This window comes from Pseudopipra pipra, chromosome 6, assembly GCF_036250125.1.
Source record: "Pseudopipra pipra isolate bDixPip1 chromosome 6, bDixPip1.hap1, whole genome shotgun sequence".
Taxonomy (NCBI): domain Eukaryota; kingdom Metazoa; phylum Chordata; class Aves; order Passeriformes; family Pipridae; genus Pseudopipra; species Pseudopipra pipra.
This window is the reverse complement of record NC_087554.1, coordinates 36,597,288-36,615,349: the sequence shown is the minus strand read 5'-3', so window position 1 is coordinate 36,615,349 and position 18,062 is coordinate 36,597,288. Positions and strand designations below refer to the sequence as shown.

General features: G+C 45.6%; 1 protein-coding gene across 1 annotated transcript; it reads right to left on the bottom strand.

Moving 5' to 3' along the window:
• Positions 1-11,818: 11,818 nt before the first annotated feature.
• On the bottom strand, positions 11,819-14,713 carry FOXG1 (forkhead box G1). Its single transcript, XM_064658523.1, has one exon. It carries the CDS (start codon positions 14,185-14,187, stop codon positions 12,814-12,816), a length of 1,374 nt encoding a protein of 457 aa, XP_064514593.1. The 5' UTR covers positions 14,188-14,713; the 3' UTR covers positions 11,819-12,813.
• Between the last annotated feature and the right edge of the window lie 3,349 nt (positions 14,714-18,062).

The window sequence follows — 18,062 nt, the reverse complement described above, 5'->3', positions numbered from 1 at the left end:
TACCTATCTTGTGAATGTGACAGATAGAGTGTTTTAAACATTTAGAATTTTATTTATTAGCAGAACTACAGCAGGAAACTGATAGATCCTTACTATCCATCGTGCCCATTTAACGTACGTTTTTGTTGCAAAGGAAATTGCAGTTGCAGAAGGAGGGCATTAGTCTTTCACTGGGATGAGAAATGTTTCCTAGCTCTCAGGATGCAGATTTCTGTCCTGTTGTACTCGGGAGGCATATGTCCTTGCGCTTTATCGTTCATTCTCCTCTCTCTTTCTTCCGTGGGGCTGAGCTACGTCCCCTTTTTTCTCACGTAGGGGGTTAAGGAAAACAGTGGGAACATTTCGGGTTTGACGGCCTCCAGCGTTCAGGCCGGTCCGGGAAACGACGTGTTTCAAGTCACATAGTCCGAACAAAGCCATATTTGAAAATGCCCAGAACTTTCGTCAGATGTTTGTTATAGATCTGCTACCAAATCCAATGGGGCTGAGTTATCTTTTTTTCCCCTCCTTTACCTCTCTCTCTCTCATTTCTTCTCTCTCTCTTTCCTTTCTATCACTGGTTTCGGAGGAAGGTTTGCAAAATAATTCTGTCACGCTTCGGGAACACAGAAATCGTTGATATTCATTCTCAATGCCTATACCGTTTCTAAAGCATAACACAAAATTGTCTGGGTTGAAAAAAAATCAATGTTTTAATCCAAATGCTACAAACCCTGGAGATCGACTTGAGACCAAAGCCATGTGGACACTCATATCCGGTTCATCAGTGGCCAGATTCCATGTCCACAAGTATCAAAAGTAAATTTCACATTCGTATCACTGCATTGGGTCCCCATTGTAACTGTAGCCTACTAATATATCTTGCATTAATTTTCCAGTATCATATTATTTTTGAAAAATTGCGTATTAATCGGAAGAGTGGAGAAACTTTAAAAAACATTGGTTTACAGATGCAGTTGCCTTGCCTCACCTCACTTTGCTCTAACGGGTATTTTCAAAGAAAGGGAGGACACACCTGAAAATGAATCTTCATAGAAAGAGGCAGACCTGTAGCCGGTATGAAAGTATTCAGCAACAATAAACATCAGGAATATGCGTCATTACTAACGTTAAGAAATAATCAAGGGACTTAAAAGAGTGGGGTTTGCATTTTCAAAATAGTGCAAGGCCCTCTAGTTGTACAGGAAACAGACTTTGCTATTCTGATATGAAGTTTTTAAAAATTAAAAAAAACTCCAAAATTGTTTATTTTTCTTCTGAATTAATAGTTTCTGCATAGACTATTACAGACCCACAGACTGTTATCTCCCTACACAAGAGTAATATAACTTGGATTTGGAGTATATAATATTTCAACTCCCTTTTAATTTTATCATATATGTTTTCTGGATTTACCTTAACTAGAAACTCCTAAAATGTCTTGTAAATACCAGAACACTATGACAAAGATAACCTTAGTTCAATACAAAGATACCAACCTCAGTCATTGAGATCCAATTAATTCGATGTTTGCCTCCAGTGATCTGCGAAAAAAAAAAAAAAAACAACCCTACAAAAAAAAAAAAAAACACAAACCAAAACCCACAAAAAAACCCCATAACAAAACAAAATAAAAACCAAACAAAACAAAAAACAAACTCAAAAAAAAAAAAACCCAAAACAAATCACAACACCCCACACACACACATACGGAGAGGGGGGCGACAGACACACAAAAAAGGAAATATTTACTGCATTGATCTGATAATATCTCGGGAACAGCCAGATACACAATTTCTAACTATTGCCTTTAAAAATAATAAAAATAACTTCGACACCTCTGCGATGTGCAACTGGTCTTTTTTTCGCCAAAGGCTAACATTAGGGACGATCGCACTTACGTTCAGAAAATATTGTTATTTTTCTTAATGGGGAAAATTGGACTCCCGCGACTTAGATCTGTGGTTTTTAGAACTGGGATGGAAATTGGACTGACATCACTTTGCACTTTAACAATCGGATTTCGTCAGGGTACAAGTTGTTTGTTTAACCCGACAGCTCCGTGCACCCCGTCGCACGCTTTTACACACTCATTAAAACGATTATTCACGACCTGTCGAGTGTTTTCTCGTTCATTCACAGGAAAGACTTAGCGCTCTAAGATTCAAGAGCATACGGTCAGCTATACCACTGGCCGAGGGGAGAGATTACTTATCTCTGTGATCATCTGCTGCGAGGCCGTCTTATCTCTACAGGTTGTAAGGCAGCAGTTCCTGGAGGTAAAAGAAGGGGGGGGGGGGGGAATCCTCCCCCCTCCCCGACAAAACTTGCCTCAAGCAAAAGACGAGGAAGAGAACGGAAGAAGGGCTCAGCACTCGCTCAGCACCGTGCGCGGGTCCTGTTCCCGCTTCTCATCCCGTGGCTCAGGCTCCCGCGGCGCCGCTCCCCGAGCATGCGGCGGGTAGGGCGGCAGGGGCTGCACCCCGTGGGGCAGCTCGGCCGGCGTAGGCCGTGGGGAGGGGGCCTTCCCTCCCTGCACCTGGCTCTCACACCGTCCCCCGCTAGTTTTTCCCGGTTGCGAGCTCGCTCCCCTCTGCCGAGCTGCCTGTGTCAGCACAGTCGAAGCGGAGGGGGGAAAATACTGATAAAAGCAGAACCCTCTCCGAAACGGCTGCGAAAGAAAATGCGAGTGTCCTGTCGGAAAAACTATTAAAAAAATAGATGAAAATGTCAGCCTTCTGGGGTCCTTGGAGGGGATGGCTGGGAACCAGGCCGTTTAGCAGAGAGTCTGGGGCAATTCCTTTTGGATCGATTAAATCACTAAGCAAAAAAACAACTTAAAATATCGCCTGCTTTGAGGACTCTGATGTTTGGATGCCGATCCCTCTGTTTTGTTTTGTTTGGTAGGCTATTTCTGTTTAATATATTGATTTCTGATTTCGATATTCAGATTACCTGCATCTATGGAGATTACATTCCATCCATGAGGAAACCCCAGGGCCCACTCTGTTGCTGGGAAGGTGTTTTACACGAACAACGGAAGCCAAGGGCTCGGAAGGCGAAGTACGCATCAAATCCTGTTCAGCCTCTGCGGATCCAGAAACCCATTTTTCATTTGGAAAATATCTAAACATAATGCCCCTTTATTTAAACGAACCGACCCCGAATGCAACAAGGGATTTTAATCTGAAACGGCTTCCTAATTGCTCGAAAGGCAAGCACGTATAAGTAATTTGTTAAACTTACTGGATTGCAATAATCCACTATCAGGTTAGCTAAGAATGGATCTGTCAACTGTTTCCCAGTCTAAGCTCTTTCTTTCAAACCAATCTGGTAAAATAATTAGCAGACAAAGAACTTGAAATATGTAAGAAAATACCTAAAGATCTGCATAAATAAACATACTAATCAATAGCAAGCTACTCAACACTTGTCTTATTGATGAAGAGACAATCGATTTTGCTGTTCCAACCTGCAATCAGAGATCTGTATTTAATTATTAGTAGTTTTACCTTTACAGATTTAATAATAAAAATAGGGCTACCCTTCCATCTAAACGCAAATTATAGTGATGGCATAACCAAAGGCAACTTATGCTTCCCACCAAAACAAACAGCTTTGCTCAAACAGAATAAATAAGCAAGAAAGAAAAGGAACATGCAGAGCGGCTTTTTCTGATTTATGCTAGAGGACACCTTCACAGTCAGAAAAGATTGGACAAATATATACATGCATATACACACACGTTTAGAGAGAGAGAGAGAGAGAGAGAGAGAGAGAGAGAGGTGGGGGGAAAGTTCATTGATAAAACAACAATGCCATTTTTATTTGCGTAATTCTCATCTGTTTTCTCATAGACCACTATGAGTGTGGGTATACAAAATGCTAATAAAAATACCCTTGCCATTTTGTACCACTGTGACTGTGGTACAAATCTAGACTGCATCTTAAGTCCTCTAGATGCACTAGCCATCAGAAGTGCAGTTCAGAAACCTAAAAGGAGATTTACTTGTCACTAGTGTATTTCAAAGTTACCTATGAGCCATAGCACTAAATATATAGATGGTTATGTGATGTACTTAACCGTATCCCCCCATAGACAGCTCTAATAATCTGTCCCAGCTTTGTTTCGTTTGGGGTCTAGTGAAAAGTCTAATCAGTGCCGTCATCCCCATTTGGAAATATACTGGTGTGGGGATGCGAGAGTGTTTGAGTGTGCAGGGAGCATAAAAGGAGAACAAACGCATCTTCTAGTATAGCATCACCAAGACTTTTGCTTCAAAAGAATAATTTTGTAACGAGTGGATATTATCAGTATTTAATTTACAAAAGTATTGCATCCTTTTGGGACATACCATGCTTCACGATGAGGCTATGCTTATTTTTTTATGAGAATGAAACTTTTCTCTCTCTCTCTTTCTTTCTTTTAAGCTGTTTTCTAAGGCTGAGAAAGAATTTCTCGGTTTTTTACTCTACAGCCAGATTTTTTTGGCAGATATTTGTCTCCTCTTGGATATGATTAATTTAGCAGACTACCTAATATTAAATATTTGCGATCAGAAAAATTCTGAGTAAAAGCAGAGCAGGCAAGGTGGGGATGTGGGTAGGGGGGGAGACGAAGAGGGGTTCTCTTCCTTCCACTAACCAACAGTGCTGGGCTAACACTTAGCTTGGAGGGCCGCCAAGTTAATGGGGAGCTCGGCGAGGTCTTCCCCGCGGACCGGTCGCAGCAGCAAACCCCATTCCTCCTCCGCCGTTAAGGGAGAGCTGAGGGGAGCGCTCTGAAGTGGAGGGGTTCCGTTCACGTGTTCCTACCTCCCTGTGAAAGATGCTCTTGCAAAATCATTCATAAAGCGCTCTGTATTCCCCACCGTGGGGGAAAAAAAACCAAACCAAACAAAAAAAAAAAAAAAAAAAAAAAAAAAAAAACAAACAAACAAAAAAAAAAAAACACCAAAAAAAACCCCCCAAAAAACCCCAAAACCAAACCAAACCAACAAACAAATAAAATAATACCAATCCAAAAAAACCTCAAACCAACCAAAAATATCCCACAAACAAAAAGTCGCCAAAAACCCCCAAGAGAGTTCAGGCTTCGTCTTGCCTTTTTAGTTTGAAATTCAGGTTCCCTGGTCAGGCGGCTCCGGGCTTGGAGAGTTTTCACCTCTCGAGCTTAGGTTAAGCAGTTTTTTGCAGCTAACTTTGCAGGGATACTTTACTCACCTTAGGGTAGGGTGACAATGGCAGGCTTTTCTCAGACTCCCTCTCGTTTAGTCTTTCCTCTCAAATCACGGATAACCCCAATACACTTGGAGGACTCCCTAGAGATAATTCTTTGAAATGGACTTTGCATTCATTTCTCCTACTGAGAGCAGAAAAGCCGCTCGCTTTAAGTCCAATTCGCTAGCCTGATACTATATTCTGTTACATGATATTGAAGAGGGGGAGGAGGGGAGGTTGCTAGTCGTTTCTTTGGTTATTTATTTATTTTGGCAGTTTAATTTATTTTCTTTATTTTTGTTTTTCAAGTCTTTTCTGGTTCGTTTTGCCTCAGTGGAGCGAGAGGAGTGTTTAGCGAGCCTGATCCTGGATCGGAGCATCCTGGGCCAATTCTTGAGAAGAGGACTTCAAACGCCTGTTCCTAGAGCAACCTCCGTCTCTTAGTGGCTAGGAGAACACAAAGCTAAGTCTACATGGAGAAGGAAACCTCATATTTTTCCTCCTTTCTGAAGGGAGGGAGGCGGCACGGACTCAAGCCCTCCGAGTACAGGCGCCCGTCGCCTGCAAGCCACCGTTTCAAGGGCGGGAGGGGCTTGCCGGGCCTTGGAAGAGGCCGCGGGTGAACAGGGCTGTTTCCCGGGGCTCCGGGCGCTGTGCGGCGGGTCCCGCGGCCCGGTGGGGCGGCTCTCCCGCGGGGCAAGAGCGCCCCCAGCCCGCGGGATGCGCAGCGCCGCCGCCGCCGCGCCAGGCCCCCGCCTCGCCCCGCGGACACGCGTGTCCGGGCACGGCGGCCGCGCCGGGGCGGGAAACAGGAGTGTCTGGCAGAGCCGGTCCCTGCCGTTCTGGAGACACGGCAGTGTGGGTGCCGCTCTCCGCAGCGTGGGGAGCTCCACCCGTGCCCTGCGGGACCCACGGGACATCGCCGGGCAGGTCTGAGCCGGGGACACAAACCGCCAGCGGATCTGTCAGAAGTCACTGCCGGCGTGTGCTGTGCGTGTGCGAGCGCGCGTCCCCGTGCGCGGGTGCCGGTTCCTGCGATGCGGGGGAGATAGGCGCTCGGTACCGCTGCCCCCTGCGCTGGGGTGTCCCACGCACAGCGTCACGGAAAACTCAACTTGCTGTATATTAAAAAAATTAATTATTTTCGTGAGGTCAAAAATGGCAAGGAGCAAGGGGTCAAAGTTATCCGCCGGGTGGGACACGTGCCGTGGCTCTTCCCCTGCACCACGTCGGGACAGCAAAACAAGAACAAGTCGGTCCACGGAGGGCCCGTCGCGGGTCCTGCCCACGCACCCGCGCGCCTGCCCCCACCCGCAAGGATGAGCACGCTGAGCACATCAGTTGTATCAGTCGTTTAAACTTCCGCCCCTATTCCGAGATTTCGGTTTGCGGCACGTAAATCTCCACGCGTACAGAAGGTAGTTAAGGAATTTGGGAAGTGGGAAGACAAAGGGAGAGTGTCTGGAGCTCTCCCATGAACATGAACGTTGCCCGCGGTCGGTCGTAAGGGAGCAGTTTCTCCGCCGGAGCACTCAGAGCAAAATCCAGCTCAGATTTAGATGTACGGCTCTTTATCGATCTCCTCGATCTCCCAAAATTTTTGGCATTTAGTCGCTTCCTTGAAAATTTAGGGATATTAGCATTCTTTACACAATCCCGAAAGGTGAGAGAAGCCTGTAGCTTTTTCTCAAATAACAGGCTTAGATTTTTTTTGGAAATAATTCATTACGGAATCCGCCTGTACTCATACTAAAATCGTCTTTCATATAGCAGAGGTGGATCAAGGACCAAATTTCCTCCCGCAATGAGTAGTGGCGGGGAATTTTGCCTGGCCCCGTAATATTTCTGCGCTGTGACAAAAAAAGGCAGAGGAGGCTCAGGGATCTCCTGGAACCGCGCTCTCTCCCATCCTGGTACCAGCGGACAAGAATCGCGCGTGTAGTTACTTGATTCCTGAGGGTAAAAGAGGAGTAAAATCCGCACTCACCCGGTGCCGATGGAGGACTTCTATCCCCAAGTGCCAACGTGCGCCTTTCTTGCAGGTAGAGGCAGTTTCTCCTGGAATCTTAAAAACGCAAACACAACATTGCACCCGTGTGACTTTCTCTGACATTAGTGGCAAAGAAGCAAGCAAAGAGCACGTTAATGAAACAAGCTAAAATATCTGCAGGTTAACCATAACAACTGCTAAACCGGCGAAGAAACTTCTAACTTACCGATTGAAACGAAAGAGCCGGAGGGGGAGGGAGGAGGCCGGGGGAGGAAACACTTTGAGGAAGAGACCAAAACCAAAACAATAAAAAGGGAAAAAAACAAAAACAAACAAAAAAATTAAAAAAAAAAAAAAAAAAGAGAGAGAGAGAGAAAATCCTGACAGTAGGCACACTCAGTTTTGGTGTAACTGGTTCTTTGAAACTGTGCTTCGGTTGCACGGGCGATCTGCTTATCGTGGGGCACAGGGAAACAGCACATTTAGACAGAAGTCTGTCATCTCTATTCATTCGTATCACATGGATCTGCCTGTGGGGGAAGAGGTAGGGAAGGTTTTCTTGAAGTGCACCTACCCTTCTGGCGGGAAGGCTTGCTGGGATTGCTGGGCAGGTTTCTTCTGAAGGGTCCCATCTCTCTGGAGTAGCTGCAGTGGAGTTGAGGGCAGGTTCTCCGGTGAGGTAGGAATGTGCAGGAACTCCGCCCTCTGGGCACAGTCACACAAACCCAGCAAAACACACAGCCAGCCCTAAAGCCTCCATTGATCTTCACCTTCACCTCTTTCTAACCCAATTCTCCACCACTTTTTGACCCATTTACCCAGACACCTTCACCATTGGGAGGGGAGGGGGGGTATTCAAAACAAGGACATTTCACTGCGTAGAACTGCAGAGGAATCTACTATAGATTCTCGTGCAATGGATAGAAACCTCTGCAGGGTTGTGTGTGTCTATATGTATGTATACATATTTATTGCCAACCGCTGAATTTTTATTCGTGTAATACGAATGTGCATATACTTTCTCGGGCGGGTGTATTATCCACGATCACACAATTAAGTGCAATAGTGGTGATTATCTACAGAAAGATTTTTTGTTTGTTTGTTTGTTTCCTATCCTAAGGGAAAATACGAACAATTAAAGAATATAGTCACTAATAAAGCAACGAGTCTTGATCAATGTTCTTCCTTAAGCAAAACCCTGATGTGGTTCAGTAAAAATGTAACCGGAGTTCAGTGGGAGTTTTGCTTGAGTGAATAGTGAATACATCGTGATTGAGACCTCATATTAACACAAGTAGTGAGGGGGTGTATACCTGAATCATGATTTCTGACATAAATCTTAATAATCAACCGAAGAAGTTATAAAGAGCAAAATGACATTCCGGTTAAACTATTTTTTTCAAGTACTGGATTAAAAAAATATATCACTCCCACAAACATTAGTTTTGTGCCATTTAAGGCAAATCATATTTTTGTTAACTTTCTTTTAAACCCTTTCATAAGAATACGTTCCATATAGCGGATGCTATTTTACTGGAACAAAAGAAAAATATCTAAAATTTAGCAAAAATTGTTAGGCCAAATATCGCGTTGAGAATTCGAGTTACTGTTTATTATGCCTCAAACATATTTGCGAAGGCAATCTTAGAGCCATAATTGGATGTTTCTTGATGAGCAGATTTCTTCTCCTACGATCTATGCGAGCAAAGTTAATCACCTCAAACATCAACTAGGAATATAACAATAGCATTTTAATTCCGTAATGACCGCCCGTCCGCCATAAACACTCTGAATTAGGAAACGCCAAGGAAACGACACTAAGACACCTCATCATCCTAGAAATGTGCATGTTAAAAAAAATCCCGAAAGCTTATCTTGAGGATTTGACATATAAACCACCGCGGAAAAAAAGCATCAGATAACAGAAATACTGTATTCTAAAAAACTTAACCAACCAAAAAAACCAAACCAAACAAAAAAAACCCCACCCCAAAACCCCCACAAACAAACAATCCAACCAACAAACAAACAATTCAAACCAACCAACAAACAAAAAAAACCCCACAAAATCCCCCCACCACCTCACGTTCAGTACTGAACCAGCCTGAGCAAAGATTAACCTCGGAGACATCCTCAGCGAACAAAAGGGTTTCTCTGGCTGGGGAGCAGGCAGAGGTAAAGACATATTTGGGCCCTTAGCGGTCCCGCTACCATTCATGACAACTTTAGCAGTTTATTGCTTTTATTTTGGTTTGATTTTGATTTTATTTTTTTTCCTTTACAAAAAGAATCTCTTTGCTGGCAATACATTTATGGAAACGTGAATAAATTACCAGCTCAGCAACCACCCCTGTGCCCCGCGTAAGAGAAAGAGGGAAAAGTCTGACACCTAAACTTGCTCAGGCAGTACTTTGCTACACAGAGCCCTAAAGGAAGCGCTCGGACCTAGTGCTTGCTTAAGCTAAGTCTGGAGAGACAACATCAGGGCTACCCTTCTGAGGAATTATTATGCATCACGCTTTTCTAATTAATGCTTATTAGCCAACCTCAAACTCTGACATGGCGGGATTGTGCTTTCCTCCAACCTGACTTCCTCCTTTCAGTACAGTGAAAGCAGATTTTTTTTTTGCATTGCGAGTTAACTAATACTTTACGTATGTACAATTGGATTTCCTACAGTATACAACAGTTGCAAGTGGTAAATAATAAATAATATCCTTTGTCATCTGCAGTTGATGCCGCTTTTTAATTTGCACAAGTACACAGAATTGGTTCTCCGGGCACCAAGAATTTAAATCACACCTATTGCATTTTATTATTTCCAATAGGTTTGTTGCAAAGGAGTTTTGGGTTTTAGTTTTTTCGCATTACTTGTTTTAATACAATAGAGTGAAAAATACGGGGGATGGTAGGAGCTTCCAAGTGGTGGTATCATCTCTTCATTCCCCAACAAAGCAATCGTTTCCTCATAGTGATGAATAATTTTGAATTGCAGGAGTGAGAGTGAAAGCCAAGAATATCAGAGATTTCTCTCCTTCTCCTCCACATAGTGCAGAGCTGGGTGTCCCATCTCTCATTCGTAACCTTTCAGTCCTCTCTTTCCTGCAGATCTGCTTGCATCTGTTTATACATTACTTATTTTCAGGAGATTTTCCCTCCCTCCTCTTATTCTTTCATCTTGACAAATATTCTATTTGAAAGAATTCAGATTTGCTATTGCTTCTTTGTTCACCTCCCGGCATTTTTTTCTCTTTTTCTTCCTCTTTTCTGTCTTTCCAAGATAAGCTCTTTAAAGTGTTTGCGATAACATCTACGACCTAGAGATTGTTTTTCATTGGGCCTATTGTGAGCAGTCACCGACTTATTGCACTGCCGCAGAGCCCAGTCTAGGCTACAAACGAAACAAATGAACAACTTGTCCTCTGCGGTCTCACCGCGGGATCCAATTAGTTCCTAAACCGTTTGCACAAGTTTTTTAATTATTTTCAGGAGTTGCGGCTTTTATAGGCTTCCCTAAACTCTTCAAGAAACCAATTCATTTTAGGATTAAATGCTTCTTAAAATTACTAGCAGCGCTGCTCCCTTAAAACTAATGGATTGATTCTCCAGGCAACGCAGCATTCTTATGGACGCTGGCATGGGTTACTGGGCTTCAGCAGACACTGAGAAAAAAAAGAGCTCCGTTTAAAAACTTTACATTTAAGTGCATCCTTAGAGGTTTGATTTGTTTCTTTTTTTTTTTTTCTTCTTCTTCTTTTCCCCTATAACGTTTAAACATCGGTATGCAGGGCAGGGTGTCACGTGACTCCCGGCCCCTGCTTCCTTGCCATGGACTGCGACTTCACCTCACCCTGCTCGGTTCCTGCCCCCTCCGCCTGGCCGAAGGGACAGAGGAGAGAGCTGTCTGCCCAAAAGAACACCGCTACTTTCACAATAACTAAAGCCAAAGTGTTTGCAGCATCAAAAGTATATGAATACATATAACCTAGATACTTCCGGAACAGTGCTCCTTTAAGATAAGGATTAAATTTTATGCACATACATATCACAGCTTGCTAAATTTCATCAAACGATCATACGATAGCTAATATGTGTATGTATATACACGCACATACACATCCTTCATTAGCGTATCTCGAGTCATCGTAGAGATGAAATTTATTTCTTTCAGGATAATAAGTCTTTGAATGCATTTCAGAGATTGCAGGAAGAACATGTACCTATATAATAATTCACCTTGGATTTTTCCGAATGTGTGCTTATACACTTAAATTGTATATGAATGTATGTATATATACATACGCGATTTTAAGCATCTTCAATGTAAGGCAGTTTCTAAGTAAGACATCCTACCTTGTACTATCAATTTTTAAGCAGACTTGATAAGAGTTCTGTCCCAAAATGGACATCACAATAGTGGCCATGATGTTTAATTAAATACTCTGATCTTTTACATCTGAAAATACTGTAGTTAAAGACAATGGCAGAGAAGGCGGGGGGCTGGGGGAGGGAAGAGAAAGGAACATGTGAAAAATGGTGGACTGTGTAATAAGCAGCGCTCTGATCTCTCTGTAACTTTCAAGCCTCTGCCACATTAGGGTTAACAAAAGAGACAAAAAAACTATCAAGTATATATGAAGTTAGCCTATTTTTTTATTTCTGTGTGTTCATAGTAAACATTTTTGTAAGTGACAAACACGGGCATATGACCACAGTATCACAATCAAGAAATTTTAAGACGACATTAACAATCACTCAAATTTATGCGGCTTTTGCGCAACACAGGTTACATATTTGCAAGGTTTACCTATAAGTACAATAGGTATTAACATTTCACTACATTTAGAAAAAAAATAAAGGTGACCTGTTAGTGACCACATACATCAAAATATACACAACACAAACTGAAGGCAATCATTAATTTTGTCCCCTTCTGATTCATTTGAACGGGCAGTGCTGCAAACTGAAATAACGTTGCTGTTTTTTTAAATTACTCCGTACACTGAGTGCATTTTCTAAAACCCAATCTTTGGTCTAAAAGTAAACAAACAAACAAAAAAAAAAAAAAAAAAGGGAATGGAACCCCAAAAAAGCAGTTCGGCAAAGAAAATAATAAAATAATAAATGGCCAAAAGTAGTTCTTGGGCATCATTCAGTATTAATTCTGCTTAAATACAAATTACGTTTTAAGGGTTTTTTATAGTTTTCATAAATTTAGTTTGGTTTTGGTTTCTTTTCTTTCTTTCAAGGTCTGCACCCACCGACATATCCATGATAACTTATAATACTGCAAACATGGAGAATCGGGCGGCTTTTAGTGATAGACTTATCATATTTGAATAAAAAAATTGCAAAAGCAGTCACTATTTAGATACACATTCTACTATAATTTTGTCTTCCAAACTTCATAGACTACAATGCAATCTCCCCACATTGCACCTTGCTGACACTCCTCACCTTGGTGGAATAATAAACAACCCTAAAGACTGAACAAACGTACAGAAAAATGGGGGACTTAATAAAAAATACCTGGACTTTTTTGTTTTGCTTTTTTTTTCCTTTTAATTATCATTTACAATGCAAATGTGTGTAAAATGTTCACTTACAGTCTGATCCCATGGATGTTAATGTATTAAAGGGTTTGAAGAAGACCCCTGATTTTGATGTGTGAAATAATCAGAAAGTCCTCCGGAAAGTCCCGTTGTAAAACTTGGCAAAGAAGGTCTTAAGGACTCACAGGGGAGAGTGGAGGGCGCCTGTGGCGACGTGGAGGAGGAGGCTGCCCTGGCCGTCATTGAAGTGCTGCTTTGAGAAGTCATTGAAGGGTGAGGAACATGGGGGAAAAAGTAACTCGTCTGTCCTGCTAGGAGATTTACAGAGCAGGGGTTTAGGGAATAGGTGCCAGAGCAGGGAACTGACAAGCCACACGGCACTGAGGCGGCCAGAGCTGCTGCTGTGAGGTGATGAGTGGCATAAGGTATCTCTCCATTGACTAGTCTATCAACACTTAACCCATTAGACGTGGAAAAGGAGTGGTTGTTTCCCAAGGAGTTTTGAGTCAACACTGAGCTGTAGGGCATGGGGTGGCTGGGGTAGGCAGACGTGGTCCCATTGTAACTCAAAGTGCTGCTGGCCCGGGGGTGGTGTAAGGAGAGGAAGGGGGACATAGGCCAGTACAAGGATCCTGCCCTATCCATGAATGTCAGTCCGGTGGAGGTGAGCCGGGCGCCCCGCTTGAAGGCCAGCTTGGCCCGAGAGGTGGTGGAGCGACGGCGAAGCTTGCCGGTGGTACCCCCAATGAAGACATCGTCGCTGGAGGGGTCCAGCATCCAGTAGTTCCCTTTGCCCGGGTCGTCGTAGTGGCGGGGAACCTTGACGAAGCACTTATTGAGGGAGAGGTTGTGGCGAATGGAGTTCTGCCAGCCCTGTTTGTTCTCCCGGTAGTAGGGGAAGTTCTTCATGATGAACTCGTAGATGCCATTGAGTGTGAGGCGCTTCTCGGGGCTCTGCCGGATGGCCATCATGATAAGCGCGTTGTAGCTGAACGGCGGCTTCTCGTACTTGCCGTTCTTCTTCTCCCCCTCCTTCCCGCTCTCCCCGTCCTTGGCCCCCTCCGCTGCCCCCTTCTTCTCCTCCGCCGCCTTCTCCTTCTCCTCCAGCTCCGCCGCTACCGCCGCGCCCGCCTCGCCTTTGCCCGCCAGCATGTCCGCCTTGGCCACCTCCAGGGCGCCGGAGGCGGTGGTGGCGGGGGGTGGCAAGAGGTGCTGCCCCTTCTCCTCGTCCTCCTCCTCTGCTGCGGCCGCTCGCTGGGGCTGCTGCGGCGGCGGGTGGTGATGGTGGTGATGGTGGTGGTGGTGGTGATGGGGGTGGTGGCTGTTGTGGTGGCTGTGGCTGCTGTGGTTGTTGTCGCTCTGGACGGCTTCGGGCACCAGGCTGTTTATGCTAAAGGAGGATTTCGGCAGCATTTTCACTTCCTTCCTATCTCCCATGTCCAACATCACACACTCGTCTGAGGGGGAAAGTTGCAGCGGCCGAAGGAGCTGCGCGCGGGGCGGCGGCGGAGGTGGCGGCCGGAGCGGCGGCGGTGGCCGAGGCGGCGGCGGCGGTGGCGGCACCACCGGCAGCGGCAGCGCAGTTGGACCGCAGTCTCAAGCACTGGCAAGTCATGTAGCACAGACAGGAACCGCCAGGGAGGGGAAAAAAATAATAGTCATAATAATCACCGATCAGAGAAAAATCAAGCCGAGTCGGAGCGGAGGAAGAAAAAAAAAAAAAAGATTTAAAAAAGGGGAAAAAACCCTCTGAAACCCAAAAAAAAAAAAAAAAAAAAAAGGCAACAACACACAAACACACACACACACACACACACACCAAAAAAAAAAAAAAAATCTACTTCATGGTGCTCGGTTCCCCCGGCACCGCAGCGCAGGGGGAGGCAGGAAGGCGCAGCAGCCGCGGCGGGCCGGCGCGGAGCGAGGCAGACGGGCGCTCCAGCCCGCCCCGGCCGCAATTAATTTCAGAGCTGCCGGCACGCACCGGGGCTGTAAAACATTTTTTGGTTTAACCTTTCCCACCGGCCGCCCAATCAGGGCCGGCGGCGTGCGCGCGCGTCTGCCCGCCCGCCGGCCAATGGCGGCACACCGCCCCGCCCCGCCCCGCCCCGCGCAGCCCCGCCCCCGCCGCCGCCAGGGCTCCCGCCGCGCAGGGATACCGGCACAGGGGCGCATCACCGCTCCCGTGCGCGCGCCCTCTTCTCCCTCGCCCCCCCGCCGCCGCCGCCGTGGGCACAAATCCCGGCACGCCGGACATCCCGCGGCACGGGCCCGGCCTGGCTGCCCGTGTCCCTAGATCCTCCGGCAGACCAAAGTTGCCCCTTCCTCTAGCGGCGAAGGAGGCGGGGTGGGAGGCCGGGTGGGTGAGGAGAAGCGGCATACCGTTGGCGGCGGAGGCACTACTTTGCGGATCTAGCCGAAGTCTCTCGGCGAGTTTATTTTCCCAGGCCCGGTTATTTCTGTTTGTTGTTTTACCGAGAGAGAAAACAAAACCATCGTCCGGAGAGGACGCAGGCGGCGGGGGGGGCCCGGGGTCCGGGTGCTGGACGCCGCTGTCCGCGGCCTGCCAGGGAAGACCAGTCCGCTCCGACCCGCCCGGCCCGTGCCCGCCGCGCTCCTCACTGTGAGTTGGAGGGCTCGGGAACGATCGTGCACTCTCCTCCCCTGCGCTCTCCCTCGTGTCACCGGCGGCCGGAGCCGGGCTCCACGCTGCCCGCTCAGCCCCGCGCCGCTCCCGCTGGGGCTCCGCTTCCCCCGCGCGGCCGCCGGAGCAGCGCGGGGCCGTCGGGCTCGGTCCGTCCGCTCCTTCGCGCGGCTCCAGCCGGGGCCGAGCAGGCCGCGCTCCAGGCGTACCCAATAAATACTGACACCGGTGACCCGTGAAATATGCTGCGGTCTCTGCCAGCCCGGCCCGGCCCGGCCCGGCCCGGCCCCCGAGGTCTGGGTTCCGCGGGGTTCAGCCTTGCTGGCGGATGGGAGAGGGCGGGCGGCAGCGGGCCGGGTGCTCACGGAGCAGGCGAAAGGGTCTGGCACGGCCGCTTTCCACCAGTACGCGCGGTGGTAGAGGCACGGGCTTACCGCCACAGTTTGCCGGGACCAAGGGGTTGGGTATTAATCGTCCACAGCACATCATTTCTTGCTGTCAGCACGGGAACAACAAAATCAACTGGGAAACAAAGAGAAATACATCGCGCAGCTTTCTTACTCGGGAAGTAGAGGGGGCAATGTAATGGACAGAGAGCGTGCTGATCGCATTCAGATCGAAGCTGTAGGCAAACGTAGCGCCGCGTTAAAGCTACTTAGTGTTTGTGCCGCAGGAAAAGATGCTCCGTAGAAACAATACATGCAGCTCAACTGCAGCTAAAACAATTTATCCTGAGGAAATTCAGGTTAGAGCTCAGTGCAGAGAACGTGGTTGTGTGTAGATGTGCGTTTTATATACGTATTTATGTATGCGCGTGTGTGAGGGAGGGAGAGCGAGTGTGAGAAAGAGAGAGTAAATAACGAGAACAAGTACAATGGACCGGTAATAAACAATTGCAATTGGGAATGGCATGAACTTTGTGCATTGGATTAACCTCAAATGACCCTACCACAATTGTATTTATTTAACCAATTTCATAACAGGTTGCTACTGACACATACACAAAAAAACTTAACGATCAACAACCACTCTTTCTTCTTCTTTTTTTTTTTTTTTTTTTTTTTTTTAGAAATACAAGTTTGTTTTTTTAAAATCATGTCAATTTGTAATTATTTCGTGTCTCAGCACTGAAATCAAGGCATGGGATTTCTTGAAGAAGAAGGCAATGTGGAGGACATTAGATGACTCTACCATGGCAAGAGGTAAGAGGAAAGGTAAGCTTCCTGCATATTATTATGGTTATGATGATCATTAACTAATATGTGTCATTATGGTGCACTAGGATCCCATTAGGGTGGCTGGGCCCAGTGCATTTTCCTACTCGGTCTAGCATGTAATGATTCCATGTAACCAGATTCTTGAGAAAGGACAGGTTACGTAAACATTTACTGATGTGGAGTAACTATACTATTTGTACTCTGATATGCAGGAAGGAAAGTGTTGATTAACACAGAAGAAAAAAAAAAGCGAAATTAGCTGATTGCATGCTCATAAGTGCAAGCTGTCATTGAACTGCTTTTAAAATAGACACAGCTGGGTGTTTGTGTTGAAAAATTTCTTGTGTTTTTGCTAATACTGAAATAAGCATGATTTTGTATACCAAACATTTTCAGATCATTAAAATTTGTAATCTGTGCTGGTTTAAAACACAAAGAAAAGAAACAGATTCATTTCGCTGTAAAATTTGCTGATATTATATTAACTCAATCAGGTCTGTACAAATGGTGCAGTATGCCTTATCAAATCTCTTTGATCCTTTTAATACACAAAGTGCCAAACGTGTGTATTGTTTGTTAACATTGAACATTTTATTCAAATCCCAGCTCTGTAGTGAACTGGAGGAGTTCTTGTTTAATGTAACACTGACATCGCTTGTTGAAATTTTAATGCCTTGAGGTGTTTCTTAGGTCAAAGCTGAGTTTACTTTGCGTTGTGATCGGGGATGAAAACGTAACAGGGAAGAAAATAGAAGTTTTATCTTTTTAGCGTTTCTGAGCAAAAGGCTCAGAAAGAAGCACGCTCTAAAAACATCTGATGATCTATATCCAACAGTCGCTCATTTGTCACGGGTGCAGAATAAAGGTCTGTGCACAAACTTAAGATTTATATTTTTTTTAATGCCATGGATATACAGTTCTACCAAAAAAGGAAATGTTTTGTCCAATATGTAGTACATATCTTTCTAAGTCCATGAAGATTAATTCACTGTTTACAGGACAGAAAAGAATATGTAAGAGAAGCCACGTCAATTATTATTTCTGCTGGACTTTAACTTTCGAGTTTTTTTTTTTTTTTTTCCCTCTTCAGCAGAAAATTCACCGTTTATAAAACTGGAGATATTTACTTTGGAAATAGGGGAGTCTTGCTTTAACGCCAGTTCCTCCCGGAGTTCTGCCCCGACCACGACTCCCCTTCACTTTGGTGATACCTTTATGTGTTGGGATACTTCAGTGAGCAGCAGGTTTGACCCCTCAGCTCTGGCTAAACTCGAACTCTCTTAAGAAAGTCTGTCATGGCAGCATTTTCTAACAGGGAAGGTTTTGTGGGGTGTCTGGAGAAGAAGCTTGTGCTTGGAATGGAGGCAACGGCCCCAGCCATTCGAAACACGGGTGGGTGTGCAGAGGGGAGCCGGCTCGCTGCAGGGTGTGGATGCTCCCTCACCTGTGTGCTCGCCGGC